The 23,801-nt window shown below is 44.4% G+C and overlaps 1 protein-coding gene across 2 annotated transcripts; it reads left to right on the top strand.

The window, feature by feature from the left end:
- The first annotated feature begins 388 nt into the window (after positions 1–388).
- Positions 389–23,801, top strand: LOC121305516 (sodium- and chloride-dependent creatine transporter 1-like). Of its 2 annotated transcripts, none has more exons than XM_041237162.1 (13): positions 389–757; positions 8,984–9,115; positions 10,355–10,619; positions 12,695–12,827; positions 14,691–14,825; positions 15,007–15,110; positions 16,098–16,222; positions 19,038–19,150; positions 19,498–19,635; positions 20,164–20,266; positions 21,611–21,711; positions 21,979–22,149; positions 23,340–23,801. In XM_041237162.1, exons 1-13 carry the CDS (start codon positions 445–447, stop codon positions 23,478–23,480), a joined length of 1,974 nt encoding a protein of 657 aa, XP_041093096.1. In that variant the 5' UTR covers positions 389–444; the 3' UTR covers positions 23,481–23,801. The 2 variants fall into 2 exon arrangements, with proteins under 2 accessions (XP_041093096.1, XP_041093097.1); XM_041237163.1 differs by lacking the exon at positions 389–757 and adding an exon at positions 6,641–7,052.

Raw genomic sequence — 23,801 nt, 5'->3', positions numbered from 1 at the left:
AAGTCTCCTCTGTGAGATTCAAGTTCTTCATGAGATTTTATAGACTCACATTCAAGTGTTTTGTGGACTGTTTCTGAAGGTCCTTTCAAACCAGAGGTCGTATCATAATAGAGAAAAAATTATGTCGTATTATATATTTTAATATATATATATAGATATATATATAACTTATTTATAGAAAAAATAAAATCTTTATCATTTTAATTTGTGTTTTTTTTTTTTTTTTTTTTTTAAACACGGGTTTTTCCACCTTTAGCAAAGCATTTTTTTTGGGGGGGGGGGGGGGGGGGGGGAGAGAAGGTGGTGAATGAGAATATTACATTGTAACATTATTTTTTTCACTGACTATCAATCACGAACGCTGCGATTCTTAATTCCAAAATTTAACCATAATAATAATTTAAAAAAAAAAAAAAAAAAAAAGAAAAAAGATATTTTTTGATTATGGTTCCGGGAATGGAAAAAACAGCGCTGGGTAGCGAAGATTGCGCAGTGATCGTGACCCACGGTGAAGAGACGAAAGGGCTCCTCTTTCCAAACGGCAATGCGCACCAGAGCGCAAACGGAGAGGTGGTCGGCGGAGCGGCCACCGGAGGAGAGGGCTGCGGACCCGCAGCGGCGCCGGCGGTCAAGGCAAGTTACCCAGAAAGAGAGACTTGGACCCGGCAGATGGATTTTATGATGTCCTGTGTGGGATTCGCTGTGGGCTTGGGCAACGTTTGGCGGTTCCCTTACCTTTGCTACAAGAACGGAGGAGGTAGGGTATCTTTATTCATTGCATCGTGTCATAATAGTGGGAGTGGGGGGGGGGGGGGACGACGACTGTATAACTGACCATATAACACTTTGTAATGCACGGAATATTGAAAATGGCTGTGATATATGTATATATATATATATATTGCTTTTTATCCCCGCATTGCTTTATATGAAATGGCTGTCGTGCGTCTGTCCGTGTCTTCCATGTGCCCCCTTATAAAGACTAGAACTAAGAGGGTTTTTTTTTTTTTTTTTTTTTTTTCATCTGTTCCCATTTGAGGTCTCCCCGAATGAAATGGTTAAATACCGCTTCTGTGTTTAAAACGCTAATAAATAAGATAAGCTCCCTAGCGCAGTTAAGAATTTCTAGTTTTCATTGTCCGTTTCTGATTCCGGTGGTATTAGACGAGTTGAGTGCAACCAATTATCTATCTATCTATCTATCTATCTATTATATGTGTGTGTATTGAGTACTTATTCAAAGTCTTTTACGTGTGACAATGTTATGAAGTCTCATGCACATTAATTCGGTATTATACAAATATAGGGGCATGCAAATGGAGTGTTTTTCATAATTGGTTTATTTAAAACCGTAGAAGGTTTAGCATCTAAACGTGAATCCTAAAGACAAACATTTAGGACTTTTAACAGAATCACCTATAGAGTTTGCAGACAATGCTATTTTAAATGTAAATCAATCAATCAATCAATCAATCAATCAATCAATCAATCAGTACTTTCTTTATATAGCACCTTTCTTACGAAAAGTAGGTCAAAGCGCTGCCCAGGACAAAACAGAAGGAAATCAAAAATTACGACTCATTGTGTTCTAGAATCACAAGACAGTAGTGACTAAAAGATTCTTTATATAATCTTGTGCCATTACTTTTTAAGTGCTTTGAGTCAGAAGTAATATTTTAAAATGAACTGTAACAAAATTTAAAGTCATAACAATATGGTGAGAGAGCTTTAATACAGTAGCCTGTCCTCAAACTGAGGATACTGTCGCTTCATGGTTAGCCGACTCTGGGATGATGAACGCCGCGCTTCCCTGCAGTCTCTGTGTGTACCTGCTTAAATAACGAATTATAATCTAGTTCCAGTCAGCACTTCATTTAACTTTGCGTCCAGTGTAAGAAACTAAATCAGTTTCTTCTAGTTTCACCTCAACAATAACTCAAGGAGGCAGTGTGGTCCAGAGGCTTGTAACCAGAAGGGCACGGGTTCGAATCCCACCTCTCCCACTGACTGCCTCGCTGTGTGGGACCCTGAGCGAGTCACTTCACCTCCTTGTGCCCTGAGGATGAGATGTTAAATCAACGTCCTATTGGAAGTGACTCTGCATGTAACGCACAGTTCACAGTAAAGCGCTTTGTGAATGTGCGCCACTATGAAAGCTTCTCTATAAAGATGTTGTTATTAACACTGATGGCGCGACTAGCCTGAGTGTTTTGCCTGCGTGACCCAGTTTCTTCCAACACTGACGAAGAAATGTGTGGCTATCTGTGCCTTTTCTTAATTGATTTAATCTTCTGTGTGGCCTTTTAAAGTGATCACATAAACGCAGAGCAAATCGAAAAAGCAGAAGCTATGGGGCGTTCAAATAAATCTGCACGCTGCTGTGCACAGAAAAATAAACCCAACACAAAAACAGAACTTGTTTGAAAATGTGCATGTGTTTCCTCTGTTAAAATTTCCAGGCTTAGCTGCAGTATCTTGTCTGTTGCGGGATCGTGTACGATCCACTATTAAGATATTGCCTAGTACTCTGTTAACTACCTAAATAGCCAGTGAAGTCAAAAGCAAGCCCTTTGTTTTAATGTTGGTGTGGATTAGGGTTTATATGTGACCTAGAGGTGAGAGATTAGGAGGTGTGATTAAAACCTCAGCTGTGTCTATAATTAAAATGAAATTGATCATCTTCGCCCCTTGACCGCAATTGCAGGCTCGTTGAAAACAGTGTTGCAGTGTTTCCACGTACCTGTTAAACTGACAAACATTGCAACGTGTGATGTTTCGAAAGCTATCATGAAATACCGTGCTACTACTGTACAGACTTTTGGCTGCCAGGGTCTTGGATCAGCTGCAGCAGACTGTCTTGAGCTTGAGGTCGCTTCAGACAGTGCTTATAATTGAGCTGTGTCTAAAACAACGGGTGAGCCAAACACAGCCATTTCTGGCTGGTCAGGTAAAAGCAACAGCATTGGCTGCTGTAGCTACAGTCATCTAAAAGATGAATAGCTTAGTGAAGAAAGAAAGAAACCAAGCGCTGGGCTGCAGTGTGGAAGGCAGTGGGTTTGAGGAGCTCAGTGGTTAGATAAAGAAAGCGCTGGGCTGCAGTATGGAAGGCAGTGGGTTTGAGGAGCTCAGTGGTTAGATAAAGAAAGCGCTGGGCTGCAGTGTGGAAGGCAGTGGGTTTGAGGAGCTCAGTGGTTAGATAGAGAAAGCTGCAGTGTGGAAGGCAGTGGGTTTGAGGAGCTCAGTGGTTAGATAAAGAAAGCGCTGGGCTGCAGTGTGGAAGGCAGTGGGTTTGAGGAGCTCAGTGGTTAGATAAAGAAAGCGCTGGGCTGCAGTGTGGAAGGCAGTGGGTTTGAGGAGCTCAGTGGTTAGATAAAGAAAGCGCTGGGCTGCAGTGTGGAAGGCAGTGGGTTTGAGGAGCTCAGTGGTTAGATAAAGAAAGCGCTGGGCTGCAGTGTGGAAGGCAGTGGGTTTGAGGAGCTCAGTGGTTTGATAAAGAAAGCGCTGGGCTGCAGTGTGGAAGGCAGTGGGTTTGAGGAGCTCAGTGGTTAGATAAAGAAAGCGCTGGGCTGCAGTGTGGAAGGCAGTGGGTTTGAGGAGCTCAGTGGTTAGATAAAGAAAGCGCTGGGCTGCAGTGTGGAAGGCAGTGGGTTTGAGGAGCTCAGTGGTTAGATAAAGAAAGCGCTGGGCTGCAGTGTGGAAGGCAGTGGGTTTGAGGAGCTCAGTGGTTAGAAAGCGCTGGGCTGCAGTGTGGAAGGCAGTGGGTTTGAGGAGCTCAGATAAAGAAAGCGCTGGGCTGCAGTGTGGAAGGCAGTGGGTTTGAGGAGCTCAGTGGTTAGATAAAGAAAGCGCTGGGCTGCAGTGTGGAAGGCAGTGGGTTTGAGGAGCTCAGTGGTTAGATAAAGAAAGCGCTGGGCTGCAGTGTGGAAGGCAGTGGGTTTGAGGAGCTCAGTGGTTAGATAAAGAAAGCGCTGGGCTGCAGTGTGGAAGGCAGTGGGTTTGAGGAGCTCAGTGGTTAGATAAAGAAAGCGCTGGGCTGCAGTGTGGAAGGCAGTGGGTTTGAGGAGCTCAGTGGTTAGATAAAGAAAGCGCTGGGCTGCAGTGTGGAAGGCAGTGGGTTTGAGGAGCTCAGTGGTTAGATAAAGAAAGCGCTGGGCTGCAGTGTGGAAGGAAGTGGGTTTCGGTAGCTCAGTGGTTAGAGAGAAAGGTGTTGTGTCTTATTGCTGGTGTCGGTAGCTTCATGCCCACCTTTGCCTCCCCTTGTTTTAACGTTCAGGTTTGAACGATGCCAGCGGCGGGCTGACTAATCCAACAGAACCCAGAAGTATTCAAGGTGCTTGGAAACATCATCAATTTGTAAGAAAGCAAGATAAACACACAAATCAAATGCTCTGTAACTACCCTGGCAGCTGGCACAAGGGGCTGAGATATCCTTGCCAGTTAGAAAGAAAGGCTAAGTCATTCCTACAATGGGGCATTCACTTTGCAACGATCGGGCAGGAGAAGAAAACAAACATCACAAACCTAAAAGCAAAAAACTAGAAGTTTTTTTTAAGCCGTTTAAAACTGACCAGTCCCCCCAGCTTTTGAGGGAACAGGCTCCAGCTGAAATCAAGGCAACCCTTGTTCCGTTCTATTGATTCATTGGCTATGTACCTATTGATGCCACCCTGAAAGGTCAATTTACACACAAAATAGCCGTGCAGATCGCCAGTCTGTGAATGTGGCCTCCTCTGTTCAGTTTTGTCTTCTGTAATTACAAGCTCCCCACTCGGCTTTTTCTAAAAAAAAAACCTTTTTTTTTTTTTTTTGCGTGGCTTCGCTTGGTGCGATTCCTTTTTCTCTTTGCAATGTGTGAGTGCTGTGGAACTGGGTGGAGTGCAAACTATTCAAAGAGGGCAAACGAAGGATACAAAATCTACATATATATATTTTATTGGATTGATCAAATTTTAGTTTGTAGATCGCAGTCTTGCTTAGTTATCTGACACACAGAGAGAGAGGCTGTTATACTCTCTGAACAGCCTCCCTCTGCTCTGTGCTGGTGGAGCAGAGAAAGAGAAAGGGAGGCTGTTATACTCTCTGAACAGCCTCCCTCTGCTCTGTGCTGGTGGAGCAGAGAAAGAGAAAGGGAGGCTGTTATACTCTCTGAACAGCCTCCCTCTGCTCTGTGCTGGTGGAGCAGAGAAAGAGAAAGGGAGGCTGTTATACTCTCTGAACAGCCTCCCTCTGCTCTGTGCTGGTGGAGCAGAGAAAGAGAAAGGGAGGCTGTTATTCTCATTAGCCACCCTATATTGCTCCTAGGTACTGAGATTAGGTCCAATAGGTCAGATGTAGACAGCATAGTGCTCCTAGGGTGTTGTTAACATTGCCAGTGTCTTTGAGTGCCCTTTGAGACTGTTGTTTAGCTCTTAACAACCTCTGTAATCTTCAAAGATTTTCATGAAAGCCTTCCGCCATCCTGCTTATTGTAGTGTTTACGGGCAGGGTCAACAATTAACAGAAGCCAGGCTGTGCTTAAGAAAGAAGCGGCCCCTGGAAACAAGGACAGTGCATTGTGGTTCCCAGCAAACCCTAGCTGCTCTTGTGCTACCATTGGCCCTCAGCATAATACAGAGCCATTGTAGTGCTGTTGTCTGTCTGTCTGTCTCTGCGAAACAAACTGTTGTCCATTTGCCTTTCGTATCACACGTACGCTTGCAGATTATGCCAGATTTGTAAGACAGTAGCTTTGCTGGCTCAAGAGGCGTCACTTTTTCACAGAGTATAAGAGCTCCCCTTTCTCTTACTCTCCTCCTCCAGCGCAGAGCAGAGGGAGGCCATTCAGAGAGTGTAAGAGCCTCTCTTTCTCTGCACCAGCACAGAGCAGAGGGAGGCCATTCAGATAGTGTAAGAGCCCCCCTTTATCTTACTCTCCTCCTCCAGTGCAGAGAAGAGGGAGGCTGTTCAGAGAGTGTAAGAGCCTCTCTTTCTCTGCACCAGCACAAAGCAGAGGGAGGCCGTTCAGACAGTGTAAGAGCCTCCCTTTCTCTTTCTCTTTCTCTCCTCCAACAGCACAGAGCAGAGGAGATGTTTTTCACAGAAGGTCACTATCATATTACAATGTCACTTTTCATTTCTGATAGAAAGCATGGTGTAGGATTTGGAGCCGAAGAACTCGCCTCTAACATCGTGCCTGCTTGTAAAAGCAACAAGGATCAGCAGCTTTGTAATGATGGCATTGGCACTGAAGACTAAATAGGGTCTCCTCACAGACTCATCACACATACTAGCGTAAACCTCAGTCTAGTTGCCAGTATCAAACTGGGGGCGGCCGACGCTGAGAAAGTCTTCTAGTGGAAACGCTTGTCATTGTAATTTTCAAGTTACCTACTACTTTAATTGCAGAGTGTTTGAAAAAGGGTATTTTCTCCCAGACATGTCAATATGATAAGTGACGGGTGACATTCGCAGCTGTGATACTGAAGAGACTTGCCAGTAATCCTGGGATTTGCCAAATTAACATCTTGGCATTCTGCGAGGGTGGGCTATAGAAACAGGGCCATTGTAGCCTGGGCTGTCGATCCTTTAGCTAACAAAGTAATTGTGCTTCTGCTAGTCACGCGTTCGCTTGGTACAGATAACCTTCACCCTTCTGATTGTGTGCTTCCAAGCAGTTTTGTATAACTGCTCACTCATTTGAGTCAACTCTGTGCTCTGATTGCAACATGACTGGAGTCACGTACCATGGTGTAACACACAGCGGCTTTAATTAGTCTCTGTCTGTCTGTCTGGGAGGCAAAAGCTAGCAATGCCAAACTCTTTTCTTTCTTTCTCTAACCAGTGAGATACTCAAACCCACTGCCTTCCACACTGCTAGCTGAGCATTCTAACTAGAAGGCATGGTACAGTATGGCGCTGTAGTGCCAGTGAGGCACACAGCCTGGACGTTGAGACTGGGGAACGCACAGCAAGGCACGCACACTGCTGATGCAGTAGTGCTGGGGTTGTGATCATTTATCGCAAGCAGTAAGACACAACAGCCACCCGCTATGCTGAGATGCAGAGGGACTGTGGTGAGTTCACTGGCTTCCTTGGCATCCCCATGCTGTTATTGTGACAGTGCTTAACTTTTTTTATTATTATTATTTACAATCCTGTTTCTGTTTACCACCTTATCACTGCCCCCCTTTCTGAGACGTGAAAGATATTTTGGTTCTTAGCTTGTTGTTCTTTGCTATTCCTGGTTCCAAGTTATCTGTTGGCAAAAAAAACCCCACAATGCCAAACCCACTGCCTTCCACACTGCAGCCCAGCGCTTTCTTTATCAAACCACTGAGCTCCTAACCACTGAGCTCCACACTCAAACTGAGCTCCTCAGCCCAACCTTTCTTTATCGACCACGGAAGGCTGAGCTCCTCAACACCCAAATGCCTTCCCCACACTGCAGCCAGCGTTTTCCTTCATCTAACCACTGAGCTCCATCACCCCCTGGCCTTCCACCGACCGCAGCCGCCCACGCTTTCCTTTCCTTATCTAACCAACTGAACGCCGCAAACCCATACTGCCTCACCCTCCTCAAACCCACTGCCTTCCACACTGCAGCCCAGCGCTTTCTTTAACTAACCACTGAGCTCCTCAAACCCACTGCCTTCCACACTGCAGCCCAGCGCTTTCTTTATCTAACCACTGAGCTCCTCAAACCCACTGCCTTCCACACTGCAGCCCAGCGCTTTCTTTATCTAACCACTGAGCTCCTCAAACCCACTGCCTTCCACACTGCAGCCCAGCGCTTTCTTTATCTAACCACTGAGCTCCTCAAACCCACTGCCTTCCACACTGCAGCCCAGCGCTTTCCACACTGCAGCCCAGCGCTTTCTAACCACTGAGCTCCTCAAACCCACTGCCTTCCACACTGCAGCCCAGCGCTTTCTTTATCTAACCACTGAGCTCCTCAAACCCACTGCCTTCCACACTGCAGCCCAGCGTTTTCTTCATCTAACCACTGAGCTCCTCAAACCCACTGCCTTCCACACCGCAGCCCAGCGCTTTCCTTATCTAACCACTGAGCTCCTCAAACCCTTGCTTTCTTTCTTTCTTTCTCTCTCTACACACAAGGAATCACAAGGAATGTATCACTGAGACACAATGGGCCTTCAGCCATCTGCTGGATGACGTCAACGCTTGACCGCACATGGCTGAAGGATTGAAAAAAATCCCGCTAATCTTTTAATCCTGATTCGCTGGCTAGCACCCACGTCGGCTTTGGCACCAATCATTATCCAGACATATTAATAGCCGTCATCCTCTGCAGTAATATATCAATCAAAACTACAGAAGCAATAGGGGTGTTGCAGTTCTAAATTGTCGAGGAACGCAAAACGTCCATTGGAAACGCAGGCCCGGGCAGAGGCAGAGGCCATAATTACAACAGGGAAATAAACACCAGACCTCAGTATCAACCTTGCAGATTAAACAGAAGCAAACTGGGGCTGTAAAAACGTTGCTGCCAATGTTGTCAGTATGAATTCACTTGGGTATGGATTACAGTTTCGAATGGCTTGGGTTGTCCTACAGTATGAATTTACTGACAGATGCATATTCACTGTCAAACACAGCCACCCTCCGCATCATCATAATAATAATAATAATAATAATAATATGCAGGACTTTTTAAATGCGTTTTACAGCAGTGTGCAAATTTATTATAACGCCTCCCAAGATTGATCGTTTATCTCCTTCATCTACCTGCCTGCATGAGAACCTAGGTGTGAAAATTCAATTTCTGCTCGGCGATGAGTGATCTAGAAACAACAGACACTTGTGCGTGAAAATATTACGCCTCTTCCCTTATTAAAGTCGTAGGTTCAATCAGACAGCTGCTGATTTGCCCACTCTGACAATGTTCCCAGATGTTTCAGTTCCAGTGGTCATCCACACCACAAACCTACAGCGTGTCACGTCTCTCTCTCTCTCTCTCTCTCTCTCTCTCTCTCTCTGTTTTCAGGAGTCTTCCTCATCCCCTATATTATTATCGGACTTCTAGGAGGCATTCCCATCTTCTTCCTGGAAATCGCACTGGGGCAGTTCATGAAGGCGGGCGGCATCAACGTTTGGAACATCGCCCCACTGTTTAAAGGTCAGTTTTGCTACCTGCTAGATTTAGCCATAAACTAAAACCAGGAGTGGAGTAAAGCTGCTGTGCAATGGAATCATGACCCAGGGAACAATTTTTAAGAATTTTAAAATAACCAAAAGGTGTTCAAACTAGTTCTAAGGCTTCTCCTAGCATGTTTTAGAGCTCTGGTTGGCACGCAGTTGTTTGCGTACAAACTGCACTTAACAGTCCTGAGGTTAGAGTCTGGAAGGGCACGTTCAGAGTTTTAAAAGCAACCTCTTAAAAGAAGGATCTGAACTGAATTGAATTACAGTGGCTGTGTGGGCAATCCCAGAGGCTCACTCAATACAAACCCTTGTCTAAACTCTCTCGCTAAAAGCCCCCCCCCCCCCCCCCCCCCCCCCCCCTCTAGTCTAGTGGTTAGAGCTGAGGGACTGGGAGGGAGGGAAGCAGTGTGGTCTAGTCTAGTGGTTAGAGCTGAGGGACTGGGAGGGAGGGAAGCAGTGTGGTCTAGTCTAGTGGTTAGAGCTGAGGGACTGGGAGGGAGGGAAGCAGTGTGGCCTAGTCTAGTGGTTAGAGCTGAGGGACTGGGAGGGAGGGAAGCAGTGTGGTCTAGTCTAGTGGTTAGAGTGAGGGACTGGGAGGGAGGGAAGCAGTGTGGCTCTAGTCTAGTGGTTAGAGCTGAGGGACTGGGAGGGAGGCAGTGTGGTCTAGTGGTTTAGAGCTGAGGGACTGGGAGGGAGGGAGGGAGGCAGTGTGGCAGTCTAGTCTAGTGGTTAGAGCTGAGAGACTGGGAGGGAGGGAAGCAGTGTGGTCTAGTCTAGTGGTTAGAGCTGAGGGACTGGGAGGGAGGGAAGCAGTGTGGTCTAGTCTAGTGGTTAGAGCTGAGGGACTGGGAGGGAGGGAAGCAGTGTGGTCTAGTCTAGTGGTTAGAGCTGAGGGACTGGGAGGGAGGGAAGCAGTGTGGTCTAGTCTAGTGGTTAGAGCTGAGGGACTGGGAGGGAGGGAAGCAGTGTGGCTCTAGTCTAGTGGTTAGAGCTGAGGGACTGTGAGGGAGGGAAGCAGTGTGGCTCTAGTCTAGTGGTTAGTTTTCTTTTTCATGTTTCTAAGCTTGACTTGCCATCGGCCTCAACATAGCCCTGGCGCACTGGTTCAGAAAGCGCCAGCTAAATAGGTCTGATGACACAAACTCTCTTTTACTATAAGCAACTTAGTCTTGACCATTTTTACCAAGCTGGTTAAAAAGCTCTCTCTTCACAGGTCTGGGCTACTCATCAATGGTCATCGTGTTCTTCTGCAACACTTACTACATCATGGTCCTGGCTTGGGGCTTCTATTACTTTGTCAAGTCCTTCAGCGCTACCCTGCCCTGGGCAACCTGCAAGAACCCGTGGAACTCCGCGGACTGCATCGAGTTCTTCCGCCACGACGAATGCCACAACGGCACCATCGGCAACGCCACCTTCGGCAACATGACGTGCGAGGAGCTGGCCAACGGCCGCTCGCCAATCATCGAGTTCTGGGAGTGAGTGCCGTTTACTTATTTTAGAAACCCAGCTGTGTCGTGCAAGAGGCGGCCAAGCCTGGTCCTGGAGAGGGTCTTCTGGTTTTCGTTCCACCATTTTTTTTTTTAGTCAGTGGTGATTTTAAAGAGACAAAGAAAACATGCAGGATTGTGGCTCTCCAGGACCAGGGTGTGGCCAACGCAGGTGAGCTGAATGAATGGGTTCTACAGGTGCAATTTTGAAGCTGGTGTGACTTTTTTTTTTTAAGGAGGCAGTGTGGTACATTGGTTAAAGTCCAGGGCTTGTAACCCGAAGGTCATGGGTTCAAATCCCACCTTTGCCACTGACTGTCTCGTTGTGGGTGACCCTGAGCGAGTCGCTTCACCTCCTTGTGCTCTGTCCTGCAGGTGAGATGTTAAATCAGCGTCCTATTGGAAGTGACTCTGCATATAATGCGCAGTTCACAGCCTGTCTCTGTAAAGCGCTTTGTGATGGTGGGCCACTATGAAAGGCGCTATATTATAAAAATAAATATATTATTATATATTTGGAAATCCAGCGTTGCATCTCATAAACCGGTTCATATTTGATATGCATTGTGAAATGTAACATCGCCCATCACTTTAATTGGCCATTTGAATGATCAGACCAGGCGGTTTCAGATGGTGTCTGTATTGTTGGTACACGGCTGCGTTCTATGATTCTCTCCAGAAAGTTCCATTATACAGCGCTGTGCACATTAATATCCTTTATATATTCAGCTATATGCAAGCCCTGTTTTTCAATTCCAGTTCCCTTTTAATCAATGCCAGCGTATCGTTGGTCAAATGTGTAATTGGGAGCATTCTGTTTAAATGAGCTTCTCACCAGTGGCTGCAAATGACTTAAACCAAAGTCTCTGTTTGTTAGTCAATTAAATCTGCTCCAAATGACTTTAAAAAGTCATTGCAAATGGAATTGAGAGACGAGGCAATTGACCGCTGACCTGTATAGCACACACTGCGTGTTTGAGTCTTGTTAAACGCAAACAAACCTGTGTCCTCTGTTGTCGCAGCAAATGCAAACCGCTCCCCCTTTTCTGAATCGTTCAGCTGGTAAGTGGTCCCTTCTCACGCTCGCTGCGGCTTTCACTAACGCCCGTTGCCCGCTGAAACGTGTTGTAAAAAAAAAAAAAAAAACAGCACAAGTAAAAAATAGCAATTTGAGAATGAGAAGAACAATTGACTCTCTACAATAATAATAATAATAATAATAAATAATAATAATAATAATAATAATAATAATAATAATAATTGTTGGAAAACATGGATTGAGAATTGGTTAGCAGTTTGCTACGCATGTGGACTGGCAGAGCTATACTGGTGTTTTTTTTCTGAAAGGAGACTAATATTGCAGATAGCAGACTGTTTGGTTCAAATTGCATGTAATGCTTACAATTGATAGAGACCTTGTGTCTACAAGCTTCTTGCCCAACATTGACTGCAAGCTAACAAGACAACAATGCTGTGGACCAGAAGGGACCAGGCTCTAAGACTTTGGAATGCAAAGCATAAAGGGGATAAAAGGCTCCCAGGGACTGGCGTTGGACCCAGAAGTTCTCAGAGAGATCCAAAGAGATAATGCCACTGGGATCAAAGGGGCAGATTTATGGACCTTTTTTCTCCAGGAGTGTGAAGAATGTACTGAGTTCAGAGGTTGTCACACTAGACACACACACACACACACACACACACACACACACACACACACACACACACACTAAATTAACAGAATAATATGTTGTACCTTGACCATTGGTTGAGTGTCAGAGAAAGGGGAGGTGGACCATCTATACAGAAGGGTATTTAATGTCATGCAAACATTGTACTGATGAGTATTCTGTTTGTCCTGTACCTGGGACCAGACTCCCTGCATATTTCAATAAACCTGGCAACTGATTGAAGAAAAGGACTCTGTGCATTTTCTTGAAACTACTTAATCACCATCATTTTTTGTAAGTTACTTCAATAATAATAATAATAATAATAATAATAATAATAATAATAATAGGCAAATACAATGGAGCTGGTTCTAATGACCACACTGTGCTTTTCAGGAACAAGGTCCTGAATATCTCGGAAGGACTGGAGTACCCTGGAGTGATGAACTGGGAAGTAACGTTGTGTCTCCTAGCAACCTGGGTCATTGTGTACTTCTGTGTGTGGAAGGGAGTCAAGTCAACAGGGAAGGTAATTCCTGTGATTGTGTTTAAACTGCAGTGACAGTATTGAAACACTTCTGAACGTTTGCTGGGGTGAATCTGCACAGGGACTCTGCGGTTTCATCGTGTTTTTATAACAGTTATACTATGCATTTAACACGTTTCTTTTTTTTTAATAATATGCTTTATCATACCTCTCTGTGCTTTACCATGCTTCCCTATGCTTTATCAGACCTCTCTGTGCTTTACAATGCTTCCCTGTGCTTTACCAGACCTCTCTGTGCTTTACAATGCTTCCCTATGCTTTACCAGACCTCTCTGTGCTTTACAATGCTTCCCTATGCTTTACCAGACCTCTCTGTGCTTTACAATGCTTCCCTGTGCTTTACCAGCCCTCTCTGTGCTTTACAATGCTTCTCTATGCTTTATTACACTTTGCTTTGCTTTTATTATGGGGAAACGTTTAACACTGGAAAATACTTAAGAAGGCTCCCTTAAGACTTTTGCCATCCTCATTTAATTTAGAAACAAAAAAAGAAGTGTGAATAAGGTCGCCTCGAACGCCTCTCGTTTTAATCAGGACAACTGCTTATCTGGGATATTTCTCGCTTCTCCCGAGAACTCAGCGCTGACCTGTATTTAAATGTAGACACAGTACAGTGTGAGAACATTTCAGGACAGTAGCGCAACTGATTTTGCGTGTCAAGTTTCTAATGTCAAAAATTCCATTGCTTAGGGGAGGGGGGGAGGGGGGACAAGATCCTCACGAGGTCTGCTTCCTTCCCCAGAGTTACAGAGCAAATGAAATGTGTTTAACCTTGTGTCACTCAAACAGCCCATTCGTTGCGCTATGCCCACATGCACACACACAAACAGTGAGCACAAACTGAGTCACCGTGGCAACGTCAATAGAAGGAGGGAGGTCGTTCACTCCTTGGCTTCTGCGCGCCTCTATTGGTCGCTTTTTGACAAAGTGGACTGCAGTGAGACGTGACTAGGCCCTCGTACAACTGAGACTCTTTCTGACAGAGGCCCTAGAATAAAGGGCTAGTGTCGCTTTTCTGCTTCCAGTCTGTAATGAGATAAGCCACCTGCTTCAGGACTGGAAACCGAAGCTTTTAAAATAAAACGACTGACCTTGTATTTGCCAAAGCAACGCTATCTCTGAGGCCCCTTGTTTAAAAGGCGTTTGAACCGGGGCTTTCAAGTTTATTACCTCATGACATGTTAACATCAGCATTCGCATTGCAGGGATGGAAATACGACTCCTAATGCATAGCAGTTTTAGGAGGAGTTTAGTAAGAGACAATCTGAGCTCCTTGCCTATACACACTGTGGTTAATCAAGCTTGTTATGAAACCTGGAATGCTGTCCAATAGGAGTCTTATTTTCATCCCTGCAATAATACTGCTGGTTATCATCACAGAGCTGGAAATGAGACTCCTGTTACAAACACACACACACACACACACACATATATCTATATATATATATAGATATCTCCATGGCAACTGACATGCCTGATTCCACAGCCTGCAGAGGCAGAGTGTTCATTTTGAGAGAGAAAAGCCAGGCATATGGAAATAATAGCACCCCATATTCCCTGTCGCACACTATAGCGAACAGCCGTTCGCAAACCGATAGACGACAGAAAGGAAAAAAAAAATGAAATACACGTGATTGTAAACCTGACCGTTCTTGTTTTGCACACCCTGTGCTGTATTGGAATTTTCCACACTGAAAAGTCACTCCCAAATGACCAGTTTTATGAGGCTGCCAATGGCAGAGCGGTGCCACGATAGTCTCGCCAACCACACGGCCCCTGCAGGGCGCCCGCCCGCTGTCTTTTATGCGGTTGACCTGATGCGCCCGCTGTCTGGTTTTCTTGCAGATCGTGTACTTCACTGCCACGTTCCCCTACGTCGTCCTGGTCATTCTGCTCGTCCGAGGGGTCACCCTGCCTGGAGCCTACGACGGCATTCTCTACTACCTCAAACCAGACTGGTCCAAGCTAAGATCAGCACAGGCAAGGCTTCCAAAAAACACCATCGCATCATTGCAGTGGCGTGCATGGTGTTCAACACGGTTAATTTGTAAATCTTTTTGCACGATCTACGCGCAGTCGACCGCTGTAAACGGCAGTGGACAGGGTTGGCGGTTGGAATGGTTTGTGATATTTTCTGCGTGTCTTGTTTTCTGTGTTGTAGGTGTGGATCGATGCCGGGACTCAGATTTTTTTCTCCTACGCGATCGGACTTGGTGCTCTCACCGCGCTCGGCAGCTACAACAGATTCAACAACAACTGCTATAAGTATGTGCCTTCCTGTGCACTTGCTATGGGACTATGGGGAATCCGAAACATGCTTTAATGTTCCATTGTGTGTGGATGAATCAACAGCACCTTAATACCTGACCAACAGATTAGAGTCGACCGAATGGTCCTTGAGTGATGAATGAATGTGATTTTATAGTTGTCCAGTAGTAAAAGCATAGCAAAGTGTTAAAGCACAGAGAGGTGTGGTAAAGCATAGTGAAGCATTGCAAAGCACAGAGAGGTCTGGTCAAGCATAGGGAAGCATTGCAAAGCACAGAGAGGTCTGGTAAAGCATAGGGAAGCATTGTAAAGCACAGAGAGGTCTGGTAAAGCATAGGGAAGCATTGTAAAGCACAGAGAAGTCTGGTAAGGCATAGGGAAGCATTGTAAAGCACAGAGAGGTCTGGTAAAGCATAGGGAAGCATTGTAAGCACAGAGAGGTCTGGTAAAGCATAGGGAAGCATTGTAAAGCACAGAGAGGTCTGGTAAAGCATAGGGAAGCATTGTAAAGCACAGAGAGGTCTGGTAAAGCATAGGGAAGCATTGTAAAGCACAGAGACTAGTCACCTTCGTATTCATTTCGTAAATCATTTGTGTCTCTTATGTATCCCTGCGATAAACGAATTTAGTATCTCTCCAGACCGTCCGCCTTCGTCACCTTTCTTGTGTCTTCAACGACATTCCGTATCGCTTTACATGTCTAAGATTATATTATATATATTCATAATAATAATAATAATAATAATAATAACAATAATAAAGTCATTTTTACTACTTCTTCATACTTCTGTTTTAACCGACATGTCAAGCGCTTTGAGGCACTGTGGTACGAAAGGGCGATATATATAAATAAAATCCAATTGAAATTGAAATTCAGTTGCTCCACAGCGCTGAATTCAAACCAGAACCCAGGCTTGAGGCACGGTGGCCGGCTGTATGCATGTGGATTTCAACACGTCTTCAGACCTGTGCTCTCTCTTTCAGGGACGCCTTACTCTTGGCTCTCATCAACAGCGGCACCAGCTTCTTCGCTGGCTTTGTGGTCTTCTCGATCTTGGGGTTCATGGCTGCAGAACAGGGGGTACACATCTCACAAGTTGCCGAATCAGGTAGGGGTCTTCCCGCTACTCTACCCTGTTACCACCCCCCCCCCCACACACACACCTTGAAACTGCTTGCAATAATGTGACTGGCAGCATCAGCATCTATAACTCGCTACCGTAGACATTTATCCTGAGATATTGCCTCCTGTTCCAGGCATGTGTAATCTCTGTGGATTTCTGTGGCTGGTTTGGCTTCATTCTTCATCTTGCTGGCTTTGTTTCCCAGTGACTGCAGTTCTTTCTCAACATCTTTGGAGAAAATGTGTCAAGTTTTGTTTGAGGGCAATGATCTGAAAAGGATGGCAGGCAATGGGTCAATTCCAATTTCCTTCGAAGGAACTGGAACCGATATTTTAGAGATGTAATAATAATTGCTGTGATTTAAGCAGATCATTTTTAAAGTTACGGATGCTGTAGCTTCTTAAAAAAAATTGTAAAAAATTGCGGGGAAGTGAAGTAGTGTTGCACAGGCTTGATCGCACAGTGCTTCACCTATGAGCTTGAGTGCAGAGTGCAACGCTAATATGCTTCCCCACAATCAGCCCTTTTTTTAAATCAGAGTTTTGGAGTAATGGCTAAGCATGCATTACAGTATATAAAACAGGTAAGAAATGTTATATTAGTATGATTTAAAAGTAAAATGCTTGTTGATTCTAATATAATGCACGGATAACTAAAATAGTTTTTTCTGCTATATTTACCAAATTTTAACTAATAATTTATTGAAAAATATCCATGTTTTTTTTATGAATAAAATACAGTTTGATATTCGATGAAATTATGTCGTTGTCTGATTTTAATAATTTACTGTCTAGTTTTAAGTTTAACCCTTTAATGTACAGGTGATATAAGTGTCCCACAAATAATAAACGATTCACGAAACAGCGTTTTAAAATTTACTGACAGATAAATGAGTCACAGGTAGTTAGGTAGTTGTGTGTGTAACCCTATCAGGCCCATTTGTTTCCTAACTATAAAACACACTTTATAAAAAAATAAAAAATAAAATAGTAAACTTAATTCTCAAGCAGTTTTACTACTTAAAAAAATAAATTTAAGCAACCATTCAAAAAGTAAACACCACTGCCCACTGCTGCTACACTAACAAAATAATTATAACAAAAGTACAATTATTAAAAAAAAAAGAAAAGTGATTTCTCAATTTTTTTTTGGGGGGGGGGGGGGGGGGGCGGGGGGGGGGGGGGGTGGGGGTGGGGGGGGGGGGGGGGGGGGGGGGGGGGGGGGGGGGGGTGGGGGGAATGGGAGGGGGGGGGGGGGGGGAAAGGGAGGGGGGAGGGGGGGGGGGTTTTTTTTTTTTTCTATTAATTTAAAAAAATGATCTAACCAGGAAATGCCTCTTTGAGATGATCACATCTCGTTTTCAAGAGTGGTCCTGGGGCTGGCTCTGCTTGCGAGTAAACGTTGTTTTGAATGATGGCATTCTCACCCCCTAATCTAACTAGCGGCCGAAACTCTGTCTACAGCCAAGACCTCCACCAATACCGAACCCAATGTAATTCCCGACAAAAACTGAGACATCATTTTTGATTTTCACTAGACCATCCCCGATTTGAGGAAGGTGTACCAAGATTTTAATTTGTCTTCCCGGGACACTAAAAGTTCTAGTTTTTTAATCTTCTGCTTCCAAATCTATGTAGACTATCAATCAGTGAATTAATCTTTTATATTTCTTTTATAGACCCTTCTGTGGTGTATCGGCTCAGATAAAAATAACACAAGAATGAATAACATACAAAAAACAATTTTTTGAGAAACAGTAAAAGGTGATAAAAATGGCACTTTTAAATGACGTACACTGAGCATCAGAAGAAACGTATCACTTATATTTGGATAAAATTCGCTAGATATGATCGAAAAACGACAACCTCTGTTTCAGAGCAGGCGCTGTGACTTTTTATCGTGCTGATTAACAGTTGGCATCACGGAGATGCTGCAGAGTGATCTGTCGATCTCGGGCAGGTGTTGTGACTCTTGGTCCCCCGGTTGGTGGCCTGTCATTGACAGAGCGTGTCTGGTTATACCGTCTCGCCGGGTTTGAAATCACTGGCTGCGAGCGCCCAAGACGGGGAGCCGCAGCCTGCTGCCCTAGCGTTCTGTTTGGAAGTCCCGGTTTGTAATATAATATCTGAGAAAAATGACAAACGGAAAAACATTAGGATTGAGAGGAATAACCCTGCATGAACATCGTGTTCATCTTTTACTTAACATCATGTAATCACAGAAACTGCAAAATGCTATCACTGCCGGAAGCCATAATACCAATGTAGTGCATCATAGGTTTCCAAATGTACTTTTCCTTTGTTGTCTAATCTTGTTTGTACAGTAAACCACTGTGCATATTTCAAAACCTACTACTGTACTGTCGACCACACATGTAAAGCAAATAAAAAAAAATTCTGATAGGCTAACACGAAACTAAATGACACCTCTGGAACCGAAATCCTTGGAAAATCATCTGGAACTCCTTTTAAGGCCCAGTGCTAATGTTTCCAGTGCTAACAAGATTTCAAATGGGACAGATTTCAAAGCTTCCACTGGTGCTGCGAACGACTATACCTTTTAAAGGTAAATGAAAGATGATCATGCAATTTAACTGCCTTGTGTTTTCCCAACAGATTTAATGAGCAAAATAAATTCTCAGACAATAGTTTTTAATTGACCTTTCTGCAGAAGTAACTACTTGCCATCTGTAAAGCTAGACACCTCTGTGCTGCCTAAGTGAAGTGTTTTTTGTGTGTGCGTGCAGTGGGAACCCCCCCTCCTCTCTGACCACCCCCCCTCTCTCCCTCTTTCTTGGCAGGCCCGGGACTGGCGTTCATAGCGTACCCCAAAGCTGTCACCCTGATGCCAGTATCCCCTCTTTGGGCAGCTCTGTTCTTCTTTATGCTTTTACTGTTAGGACTGGACAGCCAGGTAATACTCGCGTAGCTTTGTAATGGCAAATCCTTTTAAAGGCGCGTTTAACGTCTACAGCAGGGCGTCTCCAACCCTGGTTCTGGAGAGCCCCTATCCAGCAGGTTTTAGGTGTCTTTACATCATCAATGGATAAAGATCTGAAACACCTGTTCGTCTTGACTAATTAAGCCAATGGCTAAAATGTTTTGCATCACATTGAGTTTAAAAAACACACACACACACACACACACACGCAATGCATAGCAGCGTATAAAATAGAAAAATATTAGAACCTTTTTTCTCTTAACTGGGAAACAAGCCTTTCTAACATCACTGTTTTCTTTGTCCCCCCCCCCCTCTCTCAGTTCGTGGGGGTGGAGGGCTTCATCACAGGGATCTTGGATCTGTGCCCTGGAAAGTATTACCAACGCTACCGTCGAGAAATCGCGGTCGCCATCTGCTGTACGTTCTGTTTTGTTATTGACCTGACCATGGTCACGCAGGTAAGACCGATCGATAGCAGTGAATTTGCAGTTTTCCCATGTTTTTTGCTATTGGTATACTGTGCATGTACCATAGTCAGTGAGCTTTACACAGTGATTATATCTCCTTCACCAGGCTTTCGCTGCTTTAGCAAACTTTTGAATGCTTTTATTATCGGTATCGCTAATATTATATAATATCATAGCAGGCTGTGTGGTCCAGTGGTTAAAGAAACAGGCTTGTTACCAGCAGGACCCCAGTTCAAATCCCAGCTCAGCCACTGACTCACTGTGTGAGACCCTGAGCGAGTCACTGAACCTCCTTGCGCTGCGTCTTTGGGGTGAGACGTTGTTGTAAGCGACTCTGCAGCAGATGCATGGTTCACACACTCTAGTCACACTTTGTGATGGTGGTCCACTATGAAAGGCGCTATATAAAAATAGAGTGATTGTCTGTGAATAATTTAATTTAGGAGTCAATGTAACAAAACAAGGTTCAGCTGGTTTGCAATGTAATACTGATGCCTCTGTCTGTCTGTCTGTCTACAGGGAGGAATGTACGTCTTCCAGCTATTTGATTATTACTCCGCTAGTGGGGTGACCCTTCTGTGGCAGGCTTTCTGGGAGTGTGTGGTTGTCGCTTGGGTTTATGGTAAGGCATTAATACTGTGCTTTACATAATACACAGTCCTACAAGGAAACCTAGTAAAAACCAATTTAATAGAATCCCTGGCTCTTACAGGGCGCATAAGGACCTTTTCATTTGTTTGTGTTACCTGTTCCCATGTGTTGCTACAACTGTTGACGTAAGGTGTTTGTGTGTTAAATTTTTTTTTAATATATATTTTAACCACTTTTTTTAAACTTTGAAATTGCCTTCCCTGCCTCAAGATGGCTTCCCATGTATCTACATGGACCGCTCAGGACTACATTTCCCATCATCCTCCTGCTCGCTGGTAAATCCATCTCCGTTACACACGCGTGAGCAGGAGGGTGATGGGAAATGTTGAAAATATGACCCTTAGGCACCTGTTGGAGGGAAACGCTTTTTAAATATCTTGCAGCGCATCATTCCTACAAAACTTAAGAAAACTCTGAAAGAAAACGAAACCGGTGAAGGTCTTCATTCGTCAGCGGGGCGCTTCCCTACTGGAGTGTCGATGAAAGACCAAGAGCACCAATCCATCATTTATCCTGGCCAATCTGTCACTGTTTTAACAGCGCATCACCACGTCGTCAGCCAATCTGTGACCTTTCTCTGTCTCGAAGCCATGGAAACGGTTTGGCTGTCGCCGACACTGAGAGTGACTGCAGCCAAGTTCCAAGAACCTTGTTTTCAAGGCAGTTAGCATAACTGGCCTTGATAAAGTTCACCCAGGACACAACTTCACCAAGAGAAGAACAAGAGGAGAGAACAGAAGGCGGGAATCCCTTTTTTACAGAGAGTTATAAATGCATGGAATAGCCTGCCAGGTGAAGGGGTACGATCTGAAACACTGGGAGCATTTAGTAAAGATTCTGTGCTTTTAAATTAGTGAATTTAAATTATTTCTATAGGCAGCAGTGATGTCTTAATAGGCAATCCTAAATCACATGACTCCCATCTCTGTCTGATTCAGTCATTTCTCTTGAACGAAAAGAGCATTTGGAACTTTTACAAATTCTTTTAAGCTGCTAAAAATGCTGGCGAAGACGACAGCAACAGACAGGGCATCGACTCCAGACTGCGATCGCAAATGGACGAAGCCGCTGACCCACACCCAGACACTGAAATAACAAAGCATTCTGCCAGAGGGAGAAAGACGCTTGCAGAAAATAGAAATGCTTGCAGAAATTAGATAAATGCGTGCCCCTTTATTTATGATTTTATTAGAAGTTCAGCTTGCAATATAAAATGTGACTTTGTACCGTATAATAACTCTTGTTTAAGAACATCTGTATTTTAGAGCGCTTCTGGTAGCTTCATTGACAGGTCTCTCTCTCTCTCTCTCGACAGGGGCTGACAGGTTCATGGATGATATTGCACGGATGATAGGTTACCAACCATTTCCCTGGATCAAGTGGTGTTGGACAATCGTCACTCCATTTGTGTGCATGGTAAGCAGCACCTAAGGACGGCTGCTGTGTCTGTATTATGCAGCTGTGGCCAAAAGCAATTGCATCACCTATAATCATAGGATTGAGACAACAAATACAAAAAAAAAAAAATGTGTGTGTAATTTTAATATTTTGACGTAACGTTATTATTTGAATCCCAGTAAAATAAAATGTGAAATGTTGTAAAATTTAAATGTTCGTATAGAACTGAAATTGCTGTAGTGTTACCTGGGGTGCTTCAGTGGGATCTGTTTTTCTCTCCTGTAGGGTATTTTCTTGTTCCACCTTGTCAATTACAAGCCGCTGACCTACAACAATACGTATGTGTACCCTTGGTGGGGAGAGGCAGTGGGCTGGGTCCTTGCCCTCTCCTCTATGCTTTGCATCCCAACCACTGTGTTCTACAAGCTCTTCCGCGCCAAGGGAACTTTCAGAGAGGTCAGTGTAGCAGCCTGGCACTGCCAGGCCATCCTAAACCATTCCATACTACACTATATAATGCAATCCCATTCCATACCATCCCAACCCACAGTAAAAAAGCATTGTGAAAGCGTGTTCAAGCATAGGGAAGCATTGTAAAGCACAGAGAGGGCTGGTAAAGCATAGGGAAGCATTGTAAAGCACAGAGAGGTCTGGTAAAGCACAGGGAAGCATTGTAAAGCACAGAGAGGTCTGTTAAAGCATAGGGAAGCATTGTAAAGCACAGAGAGGTCTGGTAAAGCATAGGGAAGCATTGTAACGCACAGAGAGGTCTGGTAAAGCATAGGGAAGCATTGTAAAGCACAGAGAGTCTGGTAAAGCATAGGGAAGCATTGTAAAGCACAGAGAGTATGGTAAAGCATAGGGAAGCATTGTAAAGCACAAAGAAGTCTGGTAAAGCATAGGGAAGCATTGTAAAGCACCGAGAGGGCTGGTAAAGCATAGGGAAGCATTGTAAAGCACAAAGAAGTCTGGTAAAGCATAGGGAAGCATTGTAAAGCACAGAGAGGTCTGGTAAAGCACAGCGAAGCATTGTAAAGCACAGAGAGGTCTGGTAAAGCATAGGGAAGCATTGTAAAGCACAGAGAGGTCTGGTGAATTTGAATGAGGCGTTGTCACAACTTGACATCCAGCACTGTGAGATTAATGCAAATCCAATTCAAATCCATGAAACCGCCACAGGGGAAGAAAAAAAAACCAGAAAAACAAAACACTTCCAGCCCAAAGGTGCTGTCCAGACTGGCTAGCCTCTACGCAAAAGGATTTGTTTTGCATTTCTAGGATTCTAGTCATTGAGACATTTAAAAAAAAAAAAATTGTTATTTAACTCCATGGAATCAAAGAAACTACAAAATTATATTTAAAAAGTCTACCGGATAGAAGCTGCAATAGTAGTGCAGTGGTATTTCATGTTAGATTTCGAAATGTCAGATGTTTAAAATTTTTGGTCGGTTTTTCGTCAAGTATATGGAAAAAAGTCCACAGCGGGTGTGCAGTTCAGTGTGTTATTCAACAGGGTTCATTCAAGTTTGATTAGTTCTAATTCTGTTGGGTAATGCAATTACTGTGCAAATTCAGTGGTAACCTGAAAACTAGAATGTCAGTTGAACACTGTACTGACACTGTGTGTGTGTGTGTGTGTGTCCTAGCGCTGGGATCACCTGACCAAGCCAGTGTGGGGCGGTCATCACCTGGAGTACATGTCCGAAGATACGGACATCAAAAGTCTGGCCTCGCTGACCCCCAGCTCGGAGGACAACAAGGTCATCATATTCGAGAGTGTCATTTAGCGGCTAGATCTGCGCCCTCCATCCCATCTCGATCGGAGCGCAGAGACACATTCGTGGACCGTAGGGGTGGAAACAGGACTCCTGCTGCACAGCAGTTTGATCCGTTCCTGCTTTTACTGCGAGTTTATTAAGACACACCTGAGCTCCTGTACTCCAGTGGCTAAGCTTGCGGCAAAACCTGGACTCTGCGAGACTGCTAGGAGACTAACAAGTAGGAGTCTTGTTTGCCACGCCTGGACAGTGGCAGAATTCTAAAAGGCATTGCATTAGAACTAAGGGCTGTATTGTTCATATATATATATATATATATATATATATATA

Source organism: Polyodon spathula, chromosome 43 (assembly GCF_017654505.1).
Source record: "Polyodon spathula isolate WHYD16114869_AA chromosome 43, ASM1765450v1, whole genome shotgun sequence".
NCBI classification, from domain to species: domain Eukaryota; kingdom Metazoa; phylum Chordata; class Actinopteri; order Acipenseriformes; family Polyodontidae; genus Polyodon; species Polyodon spathula.
Note: the sequence above shows the minus strand (reverse complement) of the source record. Positions and strands in the feature narration are given on the sequence as shown.

What these genes read in the sequence shown, in the direction of transcription:
- LOC121305516 (XM_041237162.1), top strand. Translation starts at nt 445, where the DNA reads ATGGTTCCGGGAATGGAAAAAACAGCGCTGGGTAGCGAAGATTGCGCA. An exon ending in CCAATCATCGAGTTCTGGGA is followed by an intron (nt 10,620 to 12,694) that starts GTGAGTGCCGTT and finishes TGTGCTTTTCAG; the next exon opens with GAACAAGGTCCTGAATATCT. An exon ending in CCAAGCTAAGATCAGCACAG is followed by an intron (nt 14,826 to 15,006) that starts GCAAGGCTTCCA and finishes TCTGTGTTGTAG; the next exon opens with GTGTGGATCGATGCCGGGAC.